A 26,504-nucleotide genomic window follows, 5' to 3' on the forward strand; every position below is an offset into this window, starting at 1 on the left:
TACTCCAATAAAGATGTTAAAAAAAAGAGATACCATTAAGAAAATGAAAAGGCAAGCTACAGGCCAAGAGAATATATTTGCAAATTATCTGATAAACGATTTGTATCCAGAATGTAAAGAACTCTTACCCCTTAATGATAAAAATGGAAATATTCCAATTTAAAAATGGATAAAAGATCTAAATAAACATTTCATCAAAAAAGAAGATATGTTAATGGATAATAAGCACATGAAAAGATATTTAACATATTTGCATTTAGGGAAATGCAAATTAAAACCACAATGAGATACCACTGTATGCCCATTCAAATACCTCGAATAAAAAAGATAGACAATACCAAGTGTTGGCAAGGATGTGGAGAAATTGGAATGCTTATATTTTTCTGGTAGAAATGTATAATCTTTCAGCCACTTTGGAAAACAGTTTGACAGTTTCTTAAAAGGTCAAACATACACTTATCATTTATCCCAGCAATTCCTACCAATGAGAAATGAAAATGTATGTTCATCCAAAGATTTGCACACAAATGTTCATGGAAGGATTATTCACAATAGCCTCGAACTGAAAGCAATCCAAATGTCCATCAACTTGTGAATGAATAAACCAAATATGATATATCCATATAATGGAAGACTATCCATCAGTAAAAAGGAATGAACTTCTCTCACATACTACATATAGATGAACCTCAAACACATTATTAAGTGAAAGAAGCCAGACCCAAAAGACCACATAATACATGATTCCATGTACATGACATTTTCAGAAGTTGTAAACCTATAGAGACCAAAAGTAAATCAGTGGTTGCCTAGGACTGGAGGTGGGAGTGAGGATTGACTGTTTATGACGTCAAGGGAACTTTTTGCAGTGATGGAAATTTTTTAGAACTGGATCTTGGTAGTGGTTGCACAACTGTATAAATTTACTGAAAAACCCATTGAATTGTATACTTTAAAATGGTGAATTCTATAGTATGTAAATTATACCTATTAAAACCTGTTTGACAAAAGATGTACATTGTATTAGTTAGGATCTAATGAGGGAAGCAGAAGATTAAGATTATAACCAGTAGATTATATATATACCCTATATGTATCCATTGTATGTTTATATATAGGGTTTCTTACAGGGAACTGGCTTATGTAACTGTAGGGGATCATGAAGCAAGTCCACAATCTGTAGGGGCAGGCTGTCAGGAAGGAAAGAGCCAGAAAGGGGAGAGCACCTGTACACCTAGCTGCTGTTCGGAGTCTAACTCAGGGCATGTCTAAAACTTTTTAAAAGGACTTCCACTGACTGAGTGAGACCCACACAGATAATCTCCCTAGATTAACATCAATTTACAGGGGACTTGAATTACATCTGCAAAATCTCTTCACAGCAGCCCTAGATTAGTATTTGATTGAGTAACTGGGAGAAGGTGAGTGCATGATATAATACTGTCCTCCGTTCAGTTCTGTAGTTTAGCCTAACCAAATTGACATGTCAAAAAACCATCACAGAAAGACAAATATCATATGATATTGCTTATATGTGGAATCTGAAAAAATGATACAAATGAATTTATTAACAAAACAGAAATTGACTCACAGACATAGAAAATAAACTTACGGTTACCAAAGGGGAAAGGTGGGGGAGGGATAAATTAGGAGTTTTTGATTAAAATATACACACTACTATATATAAAATAGATAACAAATAAGGAGCTACTGTATAGCATGGGAAACTATACTCAATATCTTGTAATAACCCATAATGGAAAAGTATCTTAAAAAAGAATATATATATATATATCTCACTTTGCTGTACACCTGAAACTAACACAACATTGTAAATCAACTATATTTCAATAAAATTTTTTAAAAAGACACTGTGACAAAAATATCACAAGTGTTTTGTTTTCCACAGAAAATAGTTTGTTTTTACAAGCTGGGAGGAATTTCAATTTGTTCATTCACTGACTCAAATGAAATTTCTAGAGGAACAACTTTGCTAGACACAATAGTGTAGGCTGTACTCTCATTAAAAAAAAATTCTTTACATGCCGACTGGCACATAGAAGATGCTCAAATATTTGTTGAATGAATATGCCATTAATACACCACCAGGATTTATTTATCTACCAATTTTATTTATGCACATGGTATTTGTGTAGGCTATTATCATTTAGATGGAGTATCCATTGTGCAGCCTCAAATAGCAAAGTTTCACATTTCTCTCTTCATGCATACTCAAAAAATTTACACAGCTTAATCTTCTCTGCCAAAAATTTTCTGAAAGAAGTGCTGTCTAAACAAATACTGGATAGAGAAAAAAGATAAATTAAAATCTTGATTAGTTATAATATTTACAGGGAAGTCGCTATGGGGACACTTGAAGACTTGATCCTCCTTGAGAGTGTTTATATAAATCTATTTTCCAACGGATCCGAATTTCCAGTCTTGCAGTTTTCCACAATTTGAAGATCCTGATTCTGTGCCCTTTCTAAGGGAAGAGAGTTAGGTAAAAAAGTCTCATTCACTGACCCTCCATTTACTCGAGTAATGAATTATTGTTGTGACAGGTAATCCTAATCTGTGGGACTCAGCAACTGCCTCTCCAGGCAACATTTGCCCAGTCTCTCTAGTTGCGATGGCGACAGTTTCTATGGCGACAACTTTGTTTCTACGCGGCAGGCGACTGCCCAGCTCGGCAGGGCGTTCCGGAGGATTCAACCCTGTTTTCTCTCTTCCTTTCATCAGCTCGGCAGGACCCCGTAGGGCGTTCCGAAGGATTCAACCCTGTTTTCTCTCCCGTTCACCATTAGAGAAGTTCATTGAACGTACCCCTCTTATCTGAGCAGCCGGGAAGTAGTGAAAACAATCAGAGAGGTACTTTCTTGTCCTCAGCTTTTCTCTTCACCCCTCTCCCAGGGGAGGAGATTTTGAACTGGGCGCCAGCAGAAACTGTCTTTTTCAAGGCAGGAATCTCCAAATTGTGTGGGCATCTGCAGCAAATGCAGTTGATATCACAGTTAATTATTCAGCATTTATATGACATTTTAGATTTCTTATGCACTTAGCATGCCTATTTTTGTTTGGTCATAGTATGGCTTTCTAGGAAGGTAGCAAAACTAAGATACAATAGTGATGTTTAAAAATATTAATGATGTTAAAGTAGCAGCTTTTTGGGGAGAGAGATTATACCTCAACAACTGGATTTTGTTGTTGTTGTGATTTGCTTCTTAGGGAAAATTTGAACTCAAAATTTTAGAACTGTACAGGTATTTAGAGAGCATCTAATCCAGTTCCTTAATTTCAGCCATGAGGAAACTGAAGCCCTCACTCACCGGGAAGTGACTGGCTTCATTTGTTCATAGCAATGAATGGTAGAGCTGTAACAGGAATCCCTGCCCATTTATCTCAACTGCCATCCTTGGGAAAAAGATATAAAGAGGCCTAGAATTTTTGGTATTGATATGTAATGAATATATCGAGGCTAGCTTTTACAATAATGGCTTTACGGACTTTTTCTCCTCAGAGTATATTTTAATCTTTAGGGGACCAAGATGTCAGATACAAACAAAACTGCCATTGCAGCAGAAAAAGAGGCTCTGAACTTGAAGTTACCTCCCATTGTTCGTCCCCTGGAAGACATAGGTGTTGACACACCAGCACAAAGTAAGCTGCTGAGTTACAGAAGATCCAAGGAGCAGCAGAAGACAATTAATCAGTTAGTGTAAGTAGCATATTAGTAAATAATCCTTGTTTGGAATTTGAGTGAAATAATTAGTGTTTGTATTCTCATAAAAAGTTTAACTATTTAGGTTGTTCATGGTCAAAATATCATCTTCAAATTCAAGTAGGAAAACAATTGAAAAAGTAATTGTAATGATAGTAAATGTTATATAGTGCTTATAGTGTTTATTCTAAGCATTGTTTTTATTGTTTTACCTATACTTCTCACAACAACCCTATACGATGGGTACTATTGTTATTTCTATATATAGATGAGTAAACTGAGGTGCAGAGAAGTTAAGTAACTTGCCGAAGGTCTCACAGCTTGAGTTTAGGCCCTGACAGTCTGGTCCTAGAGTTCACATACTTTGAACACCACGCTATTCCTCCTTGTGATATATTATAACCATACTGGTCCCTGAAAGTAAGACCAAGTAACTGGGCCTCTACAAATAGCATTACACTGGAGCAAATACTTAATAAAATACCTTGAAACTACTTGTACTTAAAATTTTTTTCTATACAAAAGAAAATATAGTCTAACATCCTACCCTTTCCGCTCCAATTTAGTGGAAATTAAAACTAATTTAGGTACCAGCTACCAAAGGCACTGATAAGGATGGTTCAGTCAATTCAGCAGTTACTGAGAATTTCCTAGGTACCTGATTCTGCTGGACTCTAGGGATAAATAAGAAGAAAAAGATATGGAGCTCTGTACGCTTTGAACCTAACACTGAACTATAAAACAGGGAATTTCTCTCTGGTGGATTTCTGCTTCTCTTTCTGCATTCTCTTTCCCTCTTTGGTCTGCCTCCTTTATACCTATTTTTGCAACTGACTAAGTTTTATTCTCTGTTACATTGTTGATGATCATATTGTTGCTAGTTAAAATAATTTAAGTTTTTGCTGATTTTACTTTCCTTAAAATTAAACAGGTCTGTTAATCATATAACTTCTTTAAATTTACATTACTATTAGTCTGTCAATATTCTAATCATATTTAAATCCAAACTTATAAGGTATATTAACTAATGGCAGTATATGTATTGTCAGATACCCTTTACCCCTTTAATTTCTAAGACTAACCAATGTTTCAGTAGACTTAGAGAATAGAAAAAGGGGTTCCTTAGGAGTTACATATTGTTCTTGCTCCAAAACCTTTTATAATCTCAGAATGTTGAACTACTTGCAGTTCCATATTTTTACATTTAGTGAAAAATAAATTTCACAATTGCTCCCTGCAGTTTCCTTCACTGAAAAGTCTATCTGAATACTTATACAGTTTATTCAAGGCTTAGTTTATGAATCATCTCCTCTGGAAAGCTTTCTCCTAATCCCCTTTGTGCAGCTTTAACCCTGTCTACATATTCTCTTACATCTATTTAACGGATATTAAATATCTACTGTTATCCAAACACTGTGCTTGTTACTAGAAAGACCACAGAGAACACAACAGAAAGGACTTTAGTCTTTCAGAAGCTTATATTCTGGTGGGAGGAGGCAGATAGTAAACACATTAAAAAAAATTATGTTAACCCTTTAGATGGTGATAAATACTATGAAGAAATAAAATAGTGGGATAGAGAGTGACAGGGAAGATGTTTCTAGGAACATTGCAGGAAAGTCCCGTGGAGGTGATATATAGAGATCTAAAGAATAAGAAGTTTGTCATTTAAATAAACATGAGAACACCACTGTAGCAAAGGGGATAGCAAGCATGAAAGCCCTGCAATGTGAATGCTTTCAGTGTGTTCTAGGAATTGACAAAGGTCTATGTCACTAGAGTATCAGGGACCTGGGGAAGAGTATTATCAGGTGAGGTCTGTGGATAGAGAGTTCCAGGAGTAAGGTGGGATGTAAGGAGTCCTGGGCAGAACAGAGCCCTCTGCTGGGACCAGTTCCTCGGAACACTTGGCTGAGCAAAGATCGAAAATTGTTTTGTAGCTTTCCAGATTCCCATGAATGAGCCACTTCTTCCTTGGCCACTAGGAATCCCTCTTGATTCAGACCAGCCTTTCTCTCCTTCACCATATGTAGTCTCTTACACAGTCCTTTGAAATTATCCAATTTTGTTTATTTATCTGTTTTTTGATTGTTAACACAGAAAGCAAAAACAGGGAGTGAAAACACTAGCTCTTACATTCTTCTCAGCTCTTTTTATTTATATCAGTAGAGAAAACACACTCCAGGAAATTATTGCTATATTAAAGGGTGACATTTATATATAAAGAGCTCAAGGTAGTTACGCATATTTATGTTGGGATCATTGCAGTGCAAGGTAGCTAGTGCCAACTAGCATACCAAAGTATAATCCTTGAAAGTATTGATCACTGAGAGCTAGGCTGCTCACAGAGAAAATGATGGATGAAGGGGAGTCTGGCCTGGGCCTTGACAATTAACAAAGAAAAGAGGAAGGAGGATATTCCAGGCACATTTTCTACTCCATGTGAGAAAGCCTTAGGAATTTTATTTTTAATAGATCTTTATTGGAGTATAATTGCTTCACAATACTGTGTTAGTTTCTGTTGCACAACAAAGCAATTCAACCATATGCATAGATATGTCCCCATATCCCCTCCCTCTTGAGCCTCCCTCCCATGCTCCCTATCGCACCCCTCTAGGTCATCGCAAAGCACCGAGCCGATCTCCCTGTGCTATTTTCCACCAGCCAACTATTTTACATTCGGTAGTATATGTATGTCGATGCTACCCTCACTTAGCCCCAGCTTCGCCCTCCCACCCCAGGTCCTCAAGTCCATTTTCTATATCTATCTCTTTATTCCTGCCCTGCAACTAGGTTCATCAATACCTTTTATTTTTTTAGATTCCATATATATGTGTTAGCATATGGTATTTGTTTTTCTCTTTCTGACTTACTTCACTTTGTATGACAGACTCTAGGTCCATCCACCCCCCTACAAATAACTCAATTTCGTTTCTTTTTATGGCCGAGTAATATTCCATTGTATATATATGCCACATCTTCTTTATCCATTCATCTGTCGATGGACACTTAGGTTGGTTCTGTGTCCTGGCTATTGCAAATAGTGCTGCACTGAACATTGTGGTACATGTCTCTTTGAATTGTGATTTTCTCAGGGTATATGCCCAGTAGTGGGATTGGTGTGTCATATGGTAGTTCTATTTTTAGTTTTTTAAAGAACCTCCATACTGTTTTCCATAGTGGTTGTATCAATTTACATTCCCACCAACAGTGCAAGAGGGTTCCCTTTTCACCACACATTTTTCCAGCATTTATTTTTTCTAGATTTTTTGATAATTGCCATTCTGACCGACGTGAGTTAATACCTCATTGTAAGGAGCTTCAAGGTGGTGGAAGAGTAAGACACAGAGTTCACCTTCCTCCCCACAAATACATCAGAAATGCATCTACATGTGGAATAACTCCTACAGAACACCTACTGAACGCTGACAGAAGACCTTAGACCTCCCAAAAGGCAAGAAACTCCCCACGTACCTGGGTAGGGCAACAGAAGAAAGAAAAAACATAGACGAAAGAATAGGGACGGGAACTGCACCAGTGGGAGGGAGCTGTGAGGGAGGAAAGGTTTCCACAAGCTAGGAAGACCCTTCATGGGTGGAGACTGCGGGTGGCAGAGGGGGGAAGCTTCGGAGCCACGGAGGAGAGCGCAGCAACAGGGGTCCGGAGGGCAAAGTGCAGAGATTCCCGCACAGAGGATCGGTGCCGACCACCACTCACCAGCCCGAGAGGCTTGTCTGCTCACCTGCCGGGGTGAGCGTGGGCTGGGAGCTGAGGCTTGGGCTTCGGTCGGATCCCAGGGAGAGGACTGGGGTTGGCTGCGTGAACACAGCCTGAAGGGGGCTAGTGCACCACAGCTAGCTGGGAGGGAGTCTGGGAAAAAGTCTGGAGCTGCCGAAGAGGCAAGAGACTTTTCTTGCCTCTTTGTTTCCTGTTGCGCGAGGAGAGGGGATTAAGAGCACAGCTTAAAGGAGCTCCAGAGACGGGCATGAGCCGCGGCTATCAGCGCAGACCCCAGAGATGGGCATGAGACACTAAGGCTCCTGCTGCAGCCACCAAGAAGCCTGTGTGTGAGCACAGGTCACTATCCACACCTCCCCTCCTGGGAGCCTGTGCAGCCCGCCACCGCCAGGGTCCCGAGATCCAGGGACAACTTCCCCGGGAGAATGCACGGCGCGCCTCAGGCTGGGGCAACGTCACTCTGGCCTCTGCCACTGCAGGCTTGCCCCACATCCGTACCCATCCCTCCCCCCAGCCTGTGTGAGCCAGAGTCCCTGAATCAGCTGCTCCTTTGACCCTGTCCTGTCTGAGTGAAGAACAGATGCTGTCTGGTGACCTACATGCAGAGGCGGGGCCAAATCCAAAGCTGAACCCCGGGAGCTGTGTGAACAAAGAAGAAAAAGGGAAATCTCTCCCAGCAGCCTCAGGAGCAGCAGATTAAATATCCACAATCAACTTGATGTACCTTGCATCTGTGGAATACCTGAATAGAACACGAATCATCCCAAGTTGAGGAGGTGGACTTTGGGAGCAACGATATGTATATATTTATCCCTTTTTCTCTTTTTGTGACTGTGTATGTGTATGCTTCTGCGTGTGATTTTGTCTGTATAGCTTTGCTTTCACCATTTGTCCTAGGGTTCTGTCTGTCCGTTTTTTTTACTTAAAAATTTTTTTTCTTAATTATTTTTTATTTTAATAACTATATTTTATTTTATTTTACATTATTTTATTTTGTCTTCTTTCCTTCCTTCCTTCCTTCCTTCTTTCCTTTCTTCCTTTCTTTCTTTCTTTCTTCTTTCTTTCTTTCTTTTCTCCCTTTTATTAGGAGCCATGTGGATGACAGGCTCTTGCTACTCCAGCCAGGCATCAGGGCTGCGCCTCTGGGGTGGGACAGTGAAGTTCAGGACACTGGTCCACAAGAGACCTCCCAGCTCCACGTAATATCAAATGGCGAAAAGCTCCCAGAGATTTCCATCTCAACGCCAAGACCCAGCTCCACTGAATGACCAGCAAGCTACAGTGCTGGACACCCTATGCCAAAAAACTAGCACAACATGAACACAACCCCATCCATAAGCAGAGAGGCTGCCTAAAATCATAATAACGCCACAGACACCCCAAAACACACCACCAGACGTGGACCTGCCCACCAGAAAGGCAAGATCCACCTTCATCCACCAGAACACGGGCAGTAGTCCCCTCCACCAGGAAGCCTACACAACTCACTGAACCAACCTTAGCCACTGGGGACAGACAACAAAAGCAATGGGAACTATGAACCTGCAGCCTGCGAAAAGGAGACCCCAAACATAGTAAGTTAAGCAAAATGAGAAGAGAGAGAAACACACAGCAGATGAAGGAGCAAGATAAAAACCCACCAGATCTAACAAATGAAGAGGAAATAGGCAGTCTACCTGAAAAAGAATTCAGAATAATGATGGTAAAGATGATCCAAAATCTTGGAAATAGAATGGAGAAAATACAACAAACATTTAACAAGGACCTAAAAGAACTAAAGAGCAAACAAACAGTGATGAACAACACAATATGTGAAATTAAAAATTCTCTAGAAGGGATCAATAGCAGAATAACTGAGGCAGAAGAACGGATAAGTGACCTGGAAGGTAAAATAGTGGAAATAACTACTGCAGAGCAGAATAAAGAAAAAAGAATGGAAAGAATTGAGGAGAGTCTCAGACCCTCTGCGACAACAAGAAATGTACCAACATTCGAATTATAGGGGTCCCAGAAGAAGAAGAGAAAAACAAAGGGATTGAGAAAATATCTGAAGAGATTATAGTTGAAAACTTCCCTAATATGGGAAAGGAAATAGTTAATCAAGTCCAGGAAGCACAGAGAGTCCCATACAGGATAAATCCAAGGAGAAACATACCAAGACACATATTATTCAAACTATCAAAAATTAAATACAAAGAAAAAATATTAAAAGCAGCAAGGGAAAAACAACAAGTAACACACAGGGGAATCCCCATAAGGTTAACAGCTGATCTTTCAGCAGAAACTCTGCAAGCCAGAAGGGAGTGGCAGGACATATTTAAAGTGATGAAGGAGAAAAACCTACAACCAAGATTACTCTACCCTGCAAGAATCTCATTCAGATTTGACAGAGAAATTAAAACCTTTAGAGACAAGCAAATTCTAAGAGAATCCAGCACCACCAAACCAGCTTTACAACAAATACTAAAGGAAATTCTCTAGGCAGGAAACACAAGAGAAGGAAAAGAGCTACAATAACAAACCCAAAACAATCAAGGAAATGGTAATAGGAACATACATATAGATAAGTACCTTAAACGTAAATGGATTAAATGTTCCAACCAAAAGGCATAGACTGGCTGAATGGATACAAAGACAAGACCCATATATATGCTGTCTACAAGTGACCCACTTCAGACCTAGGGACACATACAGACTGAAAGTGAGGGGATGGAAAAAGGTATTCCATGCAAATGGAAATTAAAAGAAAGCTGGAGGGCCTTCCCTGGTGGCGCAGTGATTGAGAGTCCGCCTGCCGATGCAGGGGACATGGGTTTGTGCCCCAGTCCGGGAAGATCCCGCATGCCGCGGAGCGGCTGGGCCCGTGAGCCATGGCCACTGATCCTGCATGTCCGGAGCCTGTGCTCCACAAGGGGAGAGGCCACAACAGTGAGAGGCCCGCGTACCGCAAAAAAAAAAAAAGCTGGAGTAGCAATTCTCATATCAGACAGAACAGACTTTAAACAAAGACTATTACAAGAAACAAAGAAGGACACTACATAATGATCAAGGGATCAATCCATGAAGAAGATATAAACATTGTAAATATTTATGCACCCAACATAGGAGCATCTCAATACATAAGGCAAATACTAACAGCCATGAAAGGGGAAATCGGAAGTAGCACATTCATAGTAGGGGACTTTAACACCCCACTTTCACCAATGGACAGATCATCCAAAATGAAAATAAATAAGGAAACACAAGCTTTAAATGATACATTAAACAAGATGGAATTAACTGGTATTTATAGGACATTCCATCCAAAAACAACAGAATACACATTCTTCTCAAGTGCTCATGGAACATTCTCCAGGATAGATCATATCTTGGGTCACAAATCAAGCCTTGGTAAATTTAAGAAAATTGAAATTGTATCAAGTATCTTTTCTGACCACAATGCTATGAGACTAGATATCAATTACAGGAAAAAATCTGTAAAAAATACAAACACATGGAGGCTAAACAATACACTACTTAATAACCAAGAGATCAGTGGAGAAATCAAAGAGGAAATGAAAAAAATACCTAGAAACAAATGACAAGGAAAACACGACGACCCAAAAACTATGGGATGCAGCAAAAGCAGTTCTAAGAGGGAAGTTTATAGCAATACAGCCCTACCTTAAGAAACAAGAAACATCTCAAATAAACAACCTAACTTTACACCTAAAGCAATTTGAGAAAGAAGAACAAAAATAACCCCAAAGTTAGCAGAAGGAAAGAAATCATAAAGATCAGATCAGAAGTAAATGAAAAACAAATGAAGGAAATGATAGCAAAGATCAATAAAACTAAAGGCTGGTTCTTTGAGAAGATAAACGAAATTGATAAACCATTAGGCTCAATCAAAAAAAAAGGGAGAAGACTCAAATCAATAGAATAGAATTAGAAATGAAAAAGGAGAAGTAACAACTGACACTGCAGAAATACAAAGGATCATGAGAGATTACTACAAGCAACTATATGCCAATAAAATGGACAACCTGGAAGAAATGGACAAATTCTTAGAAATTCACAACCTTCCATGACTGAACCAGGAAGAAACAGAAAATATGAACAGACCAATCACAAGCACTGAAATTGAAACTGTGATTAAAAATCTTCCAACAGGGCTTCACTGGTGGCGCAGTGGTTGAGAGTCCACCTGCCGATGCAGGGGACATGGGTTTGTGCCCCGGTCCATAAGATCCTGCATGCCGTGGAGCGGCTGGGCCCGTGAGCCATGACCGCTAAGCCTGCGTGTCTGGAGCCTGTGCTCTGCAAAGGGAGAGGCCACAACAGTGAGAGGCCCACGTACCGCAAAGAAAAAAAAAGAAATCTTCCAACAAACAAAAGCCCAGGACCAGATGGCTTCACAGGCAAATTCTGTCATACATTTAGAGAAGAGCTAACACATATCCTTCTCAAACTCTTCCAAAATATAGCAGAGGTAGGAACACTCCCAAACTCATTCTGCGAGGCCACCATCACCCTGATACCAACAGCAGACAAAGATGTCACAAAGAAAGAAAACTACAGGCCAATATCACTGATCAACATAGATACAAAAATCCTGAACAAAATACTAGCAAACAGAATCCAACAGCGCATTAAAAGGATCATACACCACGATAAACTGGGGTTTATCCCAAGAATGCAAAGATTTTTCAGTATACACAAATCAATCAATGTAATACACCATATTAACAAATTGAAGGAGAAAAACCATATGATCATCTCAATATAGGCAGAGAAAGCTTTTGACAAAATTCAACACCCATTTATGAAAAAAACCCTCCAAAAAGTAGGCATAGAGGGAACTTTCCTCAACATAATAAAGGCCATATATGACAAACCCACAGCCAACATCATCCTCAATGGTGAAAAACTGAAAGCATTTCCTCTAAGATCAGGAACAAGACAGGGATGTCCACTCTCACTGCTGTTATTCAACATAGCTTTGGAAGTCCTAGCCATGGCAATCAGAGAAGAAAAAAATAAAAGGAATACAAATTGAATAAAAAGAAGTAAAACTGTCACTGTTCGCAGATGACATGATGCTATACATAGAGAATCCTAAAGATACCACCAGAAAACTACTAGAGCTAATCAATGAATTTGGTAAAGTTGCAGGATACAAAATTAATGCACAGAAATCTCTTGCATTCCTATACACTAATGATGAAAAATCTGAAAGTGAAATTAAGAAAACACTCCCATTTACCATTGCAACAAAAAGAATAAAATATCTAGGAATAAACCTACCTAAGGAGACAAATGACCTGTGTGAAGAAAACTATAAGACACTGATGAAAGAAATTAAAAATGATACAAATAGATGGAGAGATATACCATGTTCTTGGATTGGAAGAATCAACATTGTGAAAATGACCCTACTACCCAAAGCAATCTGCAGATTCAATACAATCCCTATCAAACTACCACTGGCATTTTTCACAGAACTAGAACAAAAAAATTCACAATTTGTATGGAAACACAAAAGACCCTGAATAGCCAAAGCAATCTTGAGACAGAAAAATGGAGCTAGAGGAATCAGGCTCCCTGACTTCAGACTATATACTACAAAGCTACAGTAATCAAGACAGTATGGTACTGGCACAAAAACAGAAATATAGATCAATGGAACAGGATAGAAAGCCCAGAGATAAACCCACGCACATATGGTCACCTTATATTTGATAAAGGAGGCAAGAATATACAGGGGATAAAAGACAGCCTCTTCAATAAGTGGTGCTGGGAAAACTGGACAGCTACATACAAAAGAATGAAATTAGAACACTCCATAACACCATACACAGAAATAAACTCCAAATGGATTAAAGATCTAAATGTAAGGCCAGAAACTATCAAACTCTTAGAGGAAAACATAGGCAGAACACTCTATGACATAAATCACAGCAAGATCCTTTTTGACCCACCTCCTAGAGAAATGGAAATAAAAACAAAAATAAACAAATGGGACCTAATGAAACTTCAAAGCTTTTTCACAGCAAAGGAAACCATAAACAAGTCCAAAAGACAACCCTCAGAATGGGAGAAAATATTTGCAAATGAAGCAACTGACAAATGATTAATCTCCAAAATATACAAGCAGCTCATGCAGCTGAATATCAAAAAAACAAACAATCCAATCCAAAAATGGGCAGAAGACCTAAATAGACATTTCTCCAATGAAGATATACAGATTACCAACAAACACTTGAAAGAATGCTCAACATCATTAATCATTAGAGAAATGCAAATCAAAAGTACAATGAGATATCATCTCACTTCATTCAGAATGGCCATCATCAAAAGATCTACAAACTATAAATGCTGTGGATTGTGTGGAAAAAAGGGAACCCTCTTGCACTGTTGGTGGGAATGTAAATTGATACAGCCGCTATGGAGAACAGTATGGAGGTTCTTTAAAAATCTAACAGTAGAACCGCCAGCAATATGACCCAGCAATCCCACTACTGGGCATATACCCTGAGATAACCGTAATTCAAAATAAGTCATGTACCACAATGTTCATTGCAGCTCTGTTTACAATACCCATCCACTTGGAAGCAACCTAAGTGTCCATCAACAGATGAATGGATAAAGAAGATGTGGCACATATATACAATGAAATATTACTCAGTCATGAAAAGAAATGAAATTGAGTTATTTGTAGTGAGGTGGATGGACCTAGAGTCTGTCATACAGAGTGAAGTAAGTCAGAAAGAGAAAAACAAATACCATATGCTAACACATATATGTGGAATCTAAACAAGAAAAAAAAGGTCATGAAGAACATAGGGGTAAGACGGGAATAAAGATGCAGACCTACTAGAGAATGGACTTGAGGATAAGGGGAGGGGGAAGGGTAAGATGGGACAAAGTGAGAGAGTAGCATGGACATATATACACTACCAAATGTAAAATAGATAGCTAGTGAGAAGTAGCCGTGTAGCCCAGCAAGATCAGCTCGGTGCTTTGTGACCACCTAAAGGGGTGGGAAAGGGAGAGTGGGAGGGAGGGAGACGCAAGAGGGAAGAGATATGGGGACATATGTATATGTATAACAGATTCACTTTGTTTTAAAGCAGAAACTAACACGCCATTGTAAAGCAATTATAGTCCAATAAAGATGTTAAAAAAAGAAAAAGGTACAGATGTAAAAAACAAAAAAAAACCTCATTGTAGTTTTGATTTGCGTTTCTGTGATAATTAGTGATGTTGAACATCTTTTCATGTGCTTCTTGGCCATCTGTATGTCTTCCTTGGTGAAATGTCTATTTAGGTCTTCCACCCATTTTTCAATTGGCTTGTTTGTTTTTTTGGTATTGAGCTCCATGAGCTGTTTGTATATTTTGGAGTTTAATCCTTTGTCTGTTGTTTCATTTGCAAATATTTTCTCCCAGTTTGAGGGTTGTCTTTTGGTCTTGTTGATGGTTTCCTTTGCTCTGCAAAAGCTTTTAAGTCCCATTTGTTTATTTTTGTTTTTATTTCTGTTACTCTAGAAGGTGGGTCAAAAAAGATCTTGCTGTGGTTTGTGTCAAAGAGTGTTTTTCCTATATTTTCCTCTAAGAGTTTCATAGCGTCTGGTCTTATTAAGTCTTTAATCCATTTGGAGTTTATTTCTGTGTATGGTGTTAGGGAGTGTTCTAATTTCATTCTTTTACATGTAGCTGTCCAGTTTTCTGAGCACCACCTATTGAGGAGGCTGTGTTTTCTCCATTGTATGTTCTTGCCTCCTGTGTCATAAATTAGGTGCCCATATGTGCATGGGTTTATCTCTGGGCATTCTATCTTGTACCATTGACCTATATTTCTGTTTTGTGCCAGTACCATACTGTCTTAATTATTGTAGCTTTTTGGTATAATTTGAAGTCAGGGCGCCTGATTCCTCCAACTCTGTTTTTCTTTCTCAAGATTGCTTTGGCTATTCGGGGTATTTTGTGTTTCCATACAAAATGTAAATTTTTTTGTTCTACTTCTGTGAAGAATGCCATTGGTAGTTTGATAGGGATTGCATTGAATCTGTAGATTGCTTTGGGTAGTATAGTTATTTTCACAATATTGATTCTTCCAATCCAAGAACATGATATATTCTCCGTCTGTTTATGTCATCTTTGTTTTCTTTCATCCGTGTGTTATAGTTTTCTGAGTACAAGTGTTTTGCCACCTTAGGCAGGTTTACTCTTAGGTATTTTATTCTTTTGTTGCAGTGGTAAATGGGAGTGTTTCCTTATTTTCTCTTCCTGATTTTTCATTGTTGGTTTATAGGAATGCCAGAGATTTCTGTGACTTAATTTTGTATCCTGCAACCTTACCAAATTCATTGATTAGTTGTAGTAGTTTTCTGGTGGCATCTTTAGGATTATCTATGTATAGTATCACGTCATCAGCAAACAGTGACAGTTTTACTTCTTCTTTTCCAATTTGGATTCCCTTTGTTTCCTTTTCTTCTCTGATTGCTGTGGCTAGGACTTCCAAAGCTATGTTGAATAGAGTGGCGATAGTGGACATCCTTGTCTTGTTCCTGATCTTAGAGGAAATGCTTTCAGTTTTTCACCATTGAGAATCATGCTCTCTGTGGGTTTGTCATATATGGCCTTTATTATGTTGAGGTAGGTTCCCCCATGCCCATTTTCTGGAGAATTTTTATCACAAATGGGTGTTGAAGTTTGTTGAAAGCTTTTTCTGCATCTATTGAGATGATCATATGGTTTTTATTCCTTAATTTGTTAATGTGGTGTATCACATTGACTTATTTGTGTATATTGAAAAATCCTTGCATCCCTGGAATAAATCCCACTTGATCATGGTGTATGATCCATTTAATGTGTTGTTGGATTCTGTTTGCTAGTAATTTGTTCAGGATTTTTACATCTATGTTCATCAGTGATATTGGTCTTTAATCTTTTTTTTTGATATCTTTTTCTGGGTGATGGTGGCTTTGTAGAACGAATTTGGGAGTGTTTCTCCTGCTGCAATTTTTTAGAAGAGATTGAGAAGGATCTGTATTAGCTCTTCTCTAAATGTTTGATAGAATTCGCCTGTGAAGCCATCTGGTCCTGGACTTTTGTTTGTTGGAATATTTTAAATTATGGTTTCAATTTCATTACTTGTGATATGTCTGTTTATATTTTCTAATTTTTCCTGGTCAGTCTTGGAAAATTGTACCTTTCCAAGAGTTTGTATATTTCTTCATGGTTGTCCATTTTATTGGCATATAGTTTTTTGTAGTAGTGTCTTATAATCCTTTGTATTTCTGCAGTGTCAGTTGTGATTTCTCCTTTTTCATTTCCAATTTTATTGATTTGCATCCTTTACCTTTTTTTCTTGATGAGTCTGTCTAAGGGTTTATCAATTTTATTTATCTTCTCAAAGAACTAGCTTTTAGTTTTATTGATCTTTGCTATTGTTTTCTTCATTTCTATTTCATTTATTTCTGCTGTGATATTTATGGTTTCTTTCCTTCTACTGACTTTGGGTTTTCTTTGTTCTTCTTTCTCTAGTTGTTTTAAGTGTGAGGTTAGATTGTTTATTTGAGATTTTTCTTGTTTCCTGTGGTGAGATTGTATTGCTATAAACTTCCCTCTTAAAACAGCTTTTGCTGCATCCCATAGGTTTTGTGTCATCGTGTTTTAATTTTGATTTAGTCAAGCTCAGTAAGGCACAACAGGGAAATGAGGCTACTCATAAAAGCTAATTCAGTCTTAGTCTCTTTTAATAAATGAAGAATGTCTAGAATGTGGGAGAGAAAATTTTCACCCTCCATTGGTCAAGCAACATCTGGAATTCTGGGGTCACACTATAAGATGGATGTTGCTAAACCATTATAGCTACCAATGAGAGTGAGGAATTTTGAAACTACCTAATTTGAAGGGAACTGATTTGCTTAATGGGGAGGAGTTTAGACAGGCCTGAGTTCATATCCCATCTCTACAGCTTATTAATGTGAATTTGGCAAGTCAAGTAACTTTGCTTATCCTCATCTTCCCATCTGTAAGATGGGGATAATATTATAATAATGGTTACCTCTTAGGATTTCTGTGAGAGTTAAATGAGATCCATGCATATAAAGATCTTATGCCAATGCCTAGAACGTCAGAAACTCACCATAAATGGTAACTTTTATTGACAGGAATGGTCAAAGGAACTGGATAGGTATTACTAAGTTTTGGAAGGGTAACAAAGAAGAGGAATGTGACTTTTTTATATAGCTCCAGAGAATATAATTTAAAAGGATACAACTCTAGAAATTTATTTCGAAGAATATGAGCTAGCTGACAATAAATTGAGCTACCTCAGAAAGCGATGAATGTCATCTCCCCTCACCCATCCTGGGGTACAACTTGAAATTTTTGAGAGTATTCATGCATTAAAGAAAGTACTGAACTAGATATGCAGAATCTTTTCCACATCCACTATTCTGATCATTCATTCTACAGATATTTATTGACCTTGATGGACACTATCTAAGTGCTATGGATAGATCAGTGAGCAAAACAGACATGATCTTTTTCTTTATGGCATTTACTAGTTTATGCCTTTATTGTTCTGGGGGCCATCCTTCCCTTCAAATTCCTTTTAGTTCTCCTTTTGCCTCTGACCATGTCTCCTTTGCCTCCTTCAGTTGTTCTTCCTCATTCCTGTCATGCTTGACATCCTTCAATCTTCTTTCTTAAGTCTCTTTTCTTTCCCTTGTATACTTTCTGCTTTGGCCATCTCTTCTAGTGTATTTAGACTTTACCAACTGGTAGATTTGTCTTTCTAAAAATGTTCTCATGCTTAAAAACTCTTAGTGACTCCCCATTGTCTACTAATAAAAAAGCTTGCTATTTGAGACCCTTAGCTAGATATTCCAGTCCACTTCTCCAAACTTATCTCCATCTGGTTCCATAACTTCTGAGCAGATTGGACAACTCCTTATTTTCAATTTTTGCCTTTGATTGTTCCCTTGTCTTCCTGTTTCTTAGGGCCTTTATCTTTTCAGATCCATCTGCCCAGGAAAGCCACATCTCCAACTGAGATCCTCTTCTTCATTTCAAGCTTATTGCAAATGCTAACTTGTTCACATAACCTTCAAATATACCTTCAGGTGGAAGTGAACTTGTCCCTCCTCTGAACCATCAGGGTCCCATACTTTTTTTTTTTTTCTTTTTTGCGGTACGTGGGCCTCTCGCTGTCGTGGCCTCTCCCATTGCAGAGCACAGGTTCTGGATGTACAGGCTCAGCAGCCATGGCTTACGGGCCCAGCTGCTCCACGGTATGTGGGATCTTCCCGGACCGGGGCATGAACCCGTGTCCCCTGCATCAGCAGGCGTACTCTCAACCACTGCGCCACCAGAGAAGCCCTCCCATACTTTTTATATGGCACTCTGATCTTATCTTCCTACACTTTCAGTTTATAAATTCCTTGAAACTTGTTGCTGCTATGTTTTAATAAAACCTAGTAGGGACTTCCCTGGTGGCGCAGTGGTTAAGAATCCGCCTGCCAATGCAGGGGACATGGGTTCGATCCCTGGTCCGGGAAGATCCCACATGCCACGGAGCAACTAAGCCCGTTTGCCAGAACTACTGAGCCTGCGCTCTAGAGCCCACGGGCCACAACTACTGAGCCTGCGTGTCGCAACTACTGAAGCCTGCGTGCCTAGAGCCCATGCTTTGCAACAAAAGAAGCCACTACAATGAGAAGCCCGTGCACTGCAATGAAGAGTAGCGCCCATGAGCAGCAACGAAGACCCAACGCAGCCACAAATAAATAAAAATAATTAAATTAAAAAAAAGAAAAGGTACTTTCCAAAAAAAAAAACCTAGTAGGGTATCTTGCAGAATATAAACATTCAGTAAGTATTTGGTGACAGATGAACAGATTATATGATGATATAATTTTATTTAAAGAAGAAATTATATTTTATGGATGATAAATTCCTACATTCACAACTTTTTATTGAGCACCTACTATGTAGCAGGTACTATTCTGAGCATTGGGATAAGGCAATGAATAAAACGGTCTACAACATATAGTATGTCAAATGGTGGTAAGTACTATGAAGCAAGGTAAGTGAGGATAAAAGGGATGGATAGTGAAGGAAGTGCTACTTAATGTAAGGGGTAAGGGTAGTCTTCTCTGACAGTGTGGCATTTGAACAGAGATAACACATACATAAGGGCCCACATGCATCAGGATTAACTTAAAAATTGTCATGTTATAATTGAACATTATTGATTATTATTTTTAGTCTCCTTTTATATTACACATGAATAATTTGAATATTAGGACTCATTGATAATGGCAATTGAGATTTATTTCTTACAGAAAATTCAGTAAGGTAAAGAACTCTTGAATATCTCTTCTTCAAGTATAGTTGAAAAAATGTTCAAATTGTTATGTTTTAATAATATATCTTAATGTTATATTCAAGAAAGTCATACATTGTTCTAACTATAAATTTCAGAATTGAAGGAGCCAAACGAAATTTAGCCAGAACATTGGATAAAAGAACACCTTCATCACCAGAGCCAGATTATCCTCCAACTGTAGGTTTATATTTTCTCTTTAAAAAGTGTATCTTTATACTATTTTAACTCTTATTTTAAATCAGTCTCAATATAACTAGTATTTTTTAAAGAATAATACATATATTTAAAACTATTTATATTTTTGATTTAAAAAATTTAAAATTACTTTAAAAACTTTCTTCTTGATTTAATTATGTCTTGTTTGTTTGCTTTTGACAGATGACCAGTGAAATTAAAAAGAAAGGAGTGAGTTCAATTTTTTATATTTCTTGCTTTGAAAATGTTCAAACAAATTTTTACAGAGTAGCTCCTTCTAAGACCACCTGCTAAATTCCATCCTAGAGAAGAAAGAAATTTAGAAACATTATTTTCTCTGCCAAAGGTACATGCGTGTCATGATGACAATGCAGGTTTTATTTATTTATTTTTGGCTGCATTGGGTCTTCATTGCTGCACACGGGTTTTATCTAGTTGCAGAGAGCAGGGGCTACTCTTCGTTGCAGTGCGTGGCTTCTTATTGCGGTGGCTTCTCTTGTTGCAGAGTACGGACTCTAGGCAAACAGGCTTCAGTAGTTGTGGCACGCGGGCTCCGTAGTTGTGGCTCATGGGCTCTAGAGCGCAGGCTCAGTAGTTGTGGTGCATGGGCTTAGTTGCTCCACGGCATGTAGGATCTTCCTGGACCAGGGTTCGAACCCGTGTCCCCTGCATTGGCAGGCGGATTCTTAACCACTGCGCCACCAGGGAAGGCCCGACAATACAGGTTTTTTTTTTTGTTTGTTTGTTTTTGTGGTACGCGGGCCTCTCACTGTTGTGGCCTCTCCCGTTGTGGAGCACAGGCTCCGGATGCTCAGGCTCAGCGGCCATGGCTCACGGGCCCAGCCGCTCCATGGCATGTGGGATCTTCCCAGACCAGGGCACGAACCCGTGTCCCCTGCATTGGCAGGCAGACGCTCAACCACTGCACCACCAAGGAAGCCCCTATACAGGTTTTAAGAGTTACATTTTTGTTGCTATTCATTATTTGAGGATTAATTGTAAATATTTTTGTTGTTATTCCAAAGAACTGAAAAAAAATATCCAAAGTGGTAGTTATAAAGGAAAATACATCTCCCTTTTCATTGTCTTGATGTTGATATAATGATGACTGCTTATTTTGAATCCATTGTGTGCCACCCACATGCTAGATGATAGAGATTAAAAAAAAAAAAGACACTGACTGCATGGGTGACAACATGGGACTGTGATGTGATTGTTGGAAAGATGAAAACATGTAAAATCTCCTTAACAGCAAAGGATATGGAAAGTTATGGAGCTGGTTACACAAAAGAAGAATTTATGCAGCATATTACCAGATGGGGGTACAGGCTTTCCAGAACCCTTGAAGTTCCCTCTTGGGATAGAGGGCTAAGGATACCTTCCTACTGACTGAGGCTCTTTGGAAGAATCTCATTTTAGCTAATCCAAGTTTTTTGTCTTTTTAAAATACTCCTCCTCCTCCTCCCTCTGCCTCCCAACTTTTCCGGAGACTTGGGCTGTGGATTTGCCTCTTTACTAGATGTAAGAACTGATATAAAACAACCCCCAAACATTTATAAATATCTAATGTGAGGCTGGGTGAACTGCAAGATATTTTTGTGTGTATGTGTTTAGCATCCTCATCCTTCCTCCATAGTTTTTGCCTTTAGTGTCTTACAATCTAAAATAGGTAGCTGGGTATGAAACAGTAATTCACTCTTAAACCCCTGCCTTGGCAATCTGGCTTCTAGGAACTCCACCACTTCATCATAAATGTCACCAATGACCAGTAGTTTCCAAACCCAAAGGATATTTTTTCAATATTTCTCTCGCTAGACCTTCAGCTGACTTTTAAAAACTTTTTACTTTTAAATAATTGAACACATGTATCAGTAGAACAGAATAGATGACTCAGAAATAGACACACTCAGCTACAGCCAACTGATTTTTGACAAAGGTGCAAAAGTCAGTTCAATGGAAAAAGGATAATCTTTTCAACAAATGGGGTAGAGCAATAGGACAACCATAAAATAACAAAAGAAATAAACAACAAAAACCCCAAACCTCAGCCTAAACTTTGCCTATTGTACAAAAATTAACTAAAAATTGATAATAGATTTAAATGTAAAACAAAATTATTTTAAAACTTTTAGAAGAAAATCTAGGACTTGGCCAAGAATTCTTAGACATGACATCAAAAGCACAATCCATATTAAGGACCTAAATGTAAGATTGGAAACCATAAAACTCCTATAAGGTAACATAGGCAGAATACTTTTTGACATAAATTGTAGCAATATTTTTTTTGGATTGGTCTCCTAAGGCAAAGAAAACAAAAGCAAAAATAAATGAATGGGACCTAATTAAACTTGAAAGCTTTTGCACAGCAGAACCATCAACAAAATGAAAAGGCAACCTACTGAATGGGAGAAAATATTTGCAAATCATATGACTGATAAAGGGTTAGTATCCAAGGTATATAAACAGCTCATACAACTAACTTAATGTCAAAAAAACAAATAACCCAATTAAAAAATGGGCAGAAGACCTGAATAGACATTTTTCTAAAGAAGACATACAGATGGCTAACAAGCACATGAAAAGATGCTCAACATTCATTTATCATTCATTCATCAGAGAAATGAAATCAAAAACCACAATGAGATATCACCTCACACCTGTCAAAATGACTACCATCAAAAAGACCACAGAGGCAGCCACTCCCATGGGCAAACGCCCAGGGGCTGCTCCTGTCCTGTGCTCCCTCCCTCTGCCTTTCACTTCCCAGCTCCCAATATCTTGGAAGCTTTGAAGCTCAGCAAAGAAGGGAAATCCATTGAGAACAGTCTGTAAAGTGTCAAGCAATATCCAGATATCACCTGCACTGTGCCTGTCCCCTGCCTGAACCCAGAATTCTTCCACCAAGTGAATGGTACTGGGTCCCACATTGGCATTGCTCATATGGTTGATGAAGACATATTGACAGAGTTGTTGTTGCCATGTGGCTGTCAGGGTCTTGGTGCTCCAGCTGGGTGTCAGGCCTGTGCCTCTGAGGTGGGAGAGCTGAGCTCAGGACATTGGTCCACCAGAGATCTCCCGGCTCCATGTAATATCAAATGGTGAAAGCTCTCCCAGTGATCTCCATCTAAACGCTAAGACCCAGCTCCACTCAATGACCAGCAAGCTACAGTGCTGGAAACACTATGCCAAACAACTAGCAAGACAGAAACACAACACCACCCATTAGCAGAGTGGCTGCCTAAAATCATAATAATGCCACAGACACCCCAAAACACACCACTGGACTCGGCCCTGCCCACCACAAAGACAAGATCCAGACTCATCCACCAGAACACAGATACCAGTCCCCTCCACCAGGAAGCCTACACAACCCACTGAACCAAGCTTACCCACTGGGGGCAGACACAAAAAACAACAGGAACTACGAACCTGCAGCCTGTGAAAAGGAGACCCCAAACACAATAAGTTAAGCAAAATGAGAAAAGAGAGAAACACACAGCAGATGAAGGAGCAAGGTAAAAACCCACCAGACCAAAGAAATGAAGAGGAAATAGGCAGTCTACCTGAAAAAGAATTCAGAGTAATGTTAGTAAAAATGATCCAAAATCTTGGAAATAGAATGGAGAAAATACAAGAAACATTTAACAAGGACCTAGAAGAACTAAAGAGCAAACCAACAATGATGAACAACACAGTATATGAAATTAAAAATTCTCTAGAAGGGACCAATAGCAGAATAATTGAGGCAGAAGAATGGATAAGTGACCTGGAAAATAAAATAGTGGAAATAACTACTGTAGAGCAGAATAAAGAAAAAGAATGAAGAGAATTGAGGAGAGACTCAGAGACCTCTGGGACAACATTAAACCCACCAACATTCAAATTATAGGGGTCCCAGAAGAAGAAGAGACAAAGAAAGGGACTGAGAAAATATTTGAAGAGATTATAGTTGAAAACTTCCCTAATATGGGAAAGGAAACAGTCAATCAAGTCCAGGAAGCGCAGAGAGTCCCATACAGGATAAATCCAAGGAGAAACACACCAAGACAGATATTAATCAAACTATCAAAAATTAAATACAAAGAAAAAATATTAAAAGCAGCAAGGGAAAAACAACAAGTAACATACAAGGGAATCTCCATAAGGTTAACAGCTGATCTTTCAGCAGAAACTCTGCAAGCCAGAAGGGAGTGGCAGGACATATTTAAAGTGATGAAAGGGAAAAACTTACAACCAAGATTACTCTACCCAGCAAGGATCTCATTCGGATTCGACAGAGAAAGTAAAACCTTTACAGACAAGCAAAGGCTAAAAGAATTCAGCACCACCAAACCAGCTTTACAACAAATGCTAAAGGAATGTATCTAGGCAGGAAACAAAAGAGAAGGAAAAGACCTACAATAACAAACCCAAAACAATTAAGAAAATGGTAATAGGAACATACATATCAGTAACTACCTTAAATGTAAATGGATTAAATGCTCCAACCAAAAGACATAGACTGGCTGAATGGATACAAAAACAAGACCCATATATATGCTGTCTACAAGAGACACACTTCAGACCTAGGAACACATACAGACTGAAAGTGAGGGGATGGAAAAAGAAATTCCATGCAAATGGAAATCAAAAGAAAGCTGGGGTAGCAATTCTCATATCAGACTAAAGAGACTTAAAATAAAGACTATTTCAAGACACAAAGAAGGACACTACGTAATGATCAAGGGGTCAATCCAAGAAGAAGATGTAGCAATTGTAAATATTTATGCACCCAACATAGGAGCACCTCAATACATAAGGCAAATGCTTACAGCCATAAAGGGGGAAATTGACAGTAACACAATCATAGTAGGGGACTTTAACAGCCCACTTTCACCAGTGAAAAGATCAACCAAAATGAAAATAAGTAAGGAAACACAAGCTTTAAATGATACATTAAACAAGATGGACTTAATTGACATTTATTGGACATTTCATCCAAAAACAACAGAATACACTTTCTTCTCAAGTGCTCATGGCACAATCTCCAGGATAGAGCATATCTTGGGTCACAAATCAAGCCTTGGTAAATTTAAGAAAATTGAAATCGTATCAAGTATCTTCCAACCACAACACTCTGAGACTAGATATTAATTACAGGAAAAAATCTGTAAAAAATACAAACACATGGAGGCTAAACAGTACACAACTAAATAAGCAAGAGATCACTGAAGAAATCAAAGAGGAAATCAAAAAGTAGCTAGAAACAAATGACAATGAAAACACAATGACCAAAACCTATGGGATGCAGCAAAAGCAGTTCTACGAGGGAAGTTTATAGCAATACAATCCTACCTCAAGAAACAAGAAACATCTCTAATAAACAACCCACCCTTGCACCTAAAGCAATTAGAGAAAGAAGAAGAAAAATAACCCAAAGTTAGCAGAAGGAAAGAAATCATAAAGATCCGATCAGAAATAAATGAAAAAGAAATGAAGGAAATAACAGCAAAGATCAATACAACTAACAGCTGGTTCTTTGAGAAGATAAACAAAATTGATAAACCATTAGCCAGACTCATCAAGAAAAAAAGAGAGAGGACTCAGATCCATAGAATTAGAAATGAAAAAGGAGAAGTAACAACTGACACTGCAGAAATACAAAGGATCATGAGTGGTTACTACAAGCAAATATATGCCAATAAAATGGACAACCTGGAAGAAATGGACAAATTCTTAGAAAAGCACAACCTTCCGAGACTGAACCAGGAAGAAATAGAAAACATAAACAGACCAGTCAGAAGCACTGACTGTGATTAAAAATCTTCCAACAAACAAAAGCCCAGGACCAAATGGCTTCACAGTCGAATTCTATGAAACATTTAGAGAAGAGCTAACACCTATCCTTCTCAAACTCTTCCAAAATATAGCAGAGGGAGGAACACTCCCAAACTCATTCTATGAGGCCACCATCACCCTGTTACCAAAACCAGAGAAGGATGTCACAAAGAAGGAAAACTACAGGCCAATATCACTGATGAACATAGATGCAAAAGTCCTCAACCAAATACTAGCAAACAGAATCCAACAGCACATTCAAAGGATCATTCACCACGATCAAGTAGGGTTTATCCCAGGAATGCAAAGATTTTTCAGTATATGCATATCAATCAATGTGATACACCATATTAACAAACTGAAGGAGAAAAACCATATGATAATCTCAATAGATGCAGAAAAAGCTTTTGACAAAATTCAACACCATTTATCATAAAAACCCCCCAGAGTGCAGGCATAGAGGGAACTTTCCTCAACATAATAAAGGCCATATATGACAAACCCACAGCCAACATCGTTCTTAATGGTGAAAAACTAAAACTATTTCCTCTGAGATCAGGAACAAGACAAGGTTGTCCACTCTAACCACTATTCTTCAACATAGTTTTGGAAGTTTTAGCCACAGCAATCCGAGATGAAGAAGAAATAAAAG

General features: G+C 38.5%; 1 protein-coding gene across 1 annotated transcript in view; it reads left to right on the forward strand.

Moving 5' to 3' along the window:
- DNAH12 (dynein axonemal heavy chain 12) overlaps positions 1–26,504 on the forward strand; it is a 229,243-nt gene that overhangs the window by 13,952 nt on the left and 188,787 nt on the right. Inside the window, exons 2-5 of the mRNA XM_049715390.1 lie at positions 2,743–2,871; positions 3,521–3,718; positions 19,936–20,017; positions 20,219–20,245. Of these exons, the coding sequence (XP_049571347.1) occupies positions 3,549–3,718; positions 19,936–20,017; positions 20,219–20,245 (279 nt within the window). The 5' untranslated portion in view covers positions 2,743–2,871; positions 3,521–3,548. The remainder of the gene's footprint in view (positions 1–2,742; positions 2,872–3,520; positions 3,719–19,935; positions 20,018–20,218; positions 20,246–26,504) is intronic.

Source organism: Orcinus orca, chromosome 10, assembly GCF_937001465.1.
Source record: "Orcinus orca chromosome 10, mOrcOrc1.1, whole genome shotgun sequence".
Taxonomy (NCBI): Eukaryota; Metazoa; Chordata; class Mammalia; order Artiodactyla; family Delphinidae; genus Orcinus; species Orcinus orca.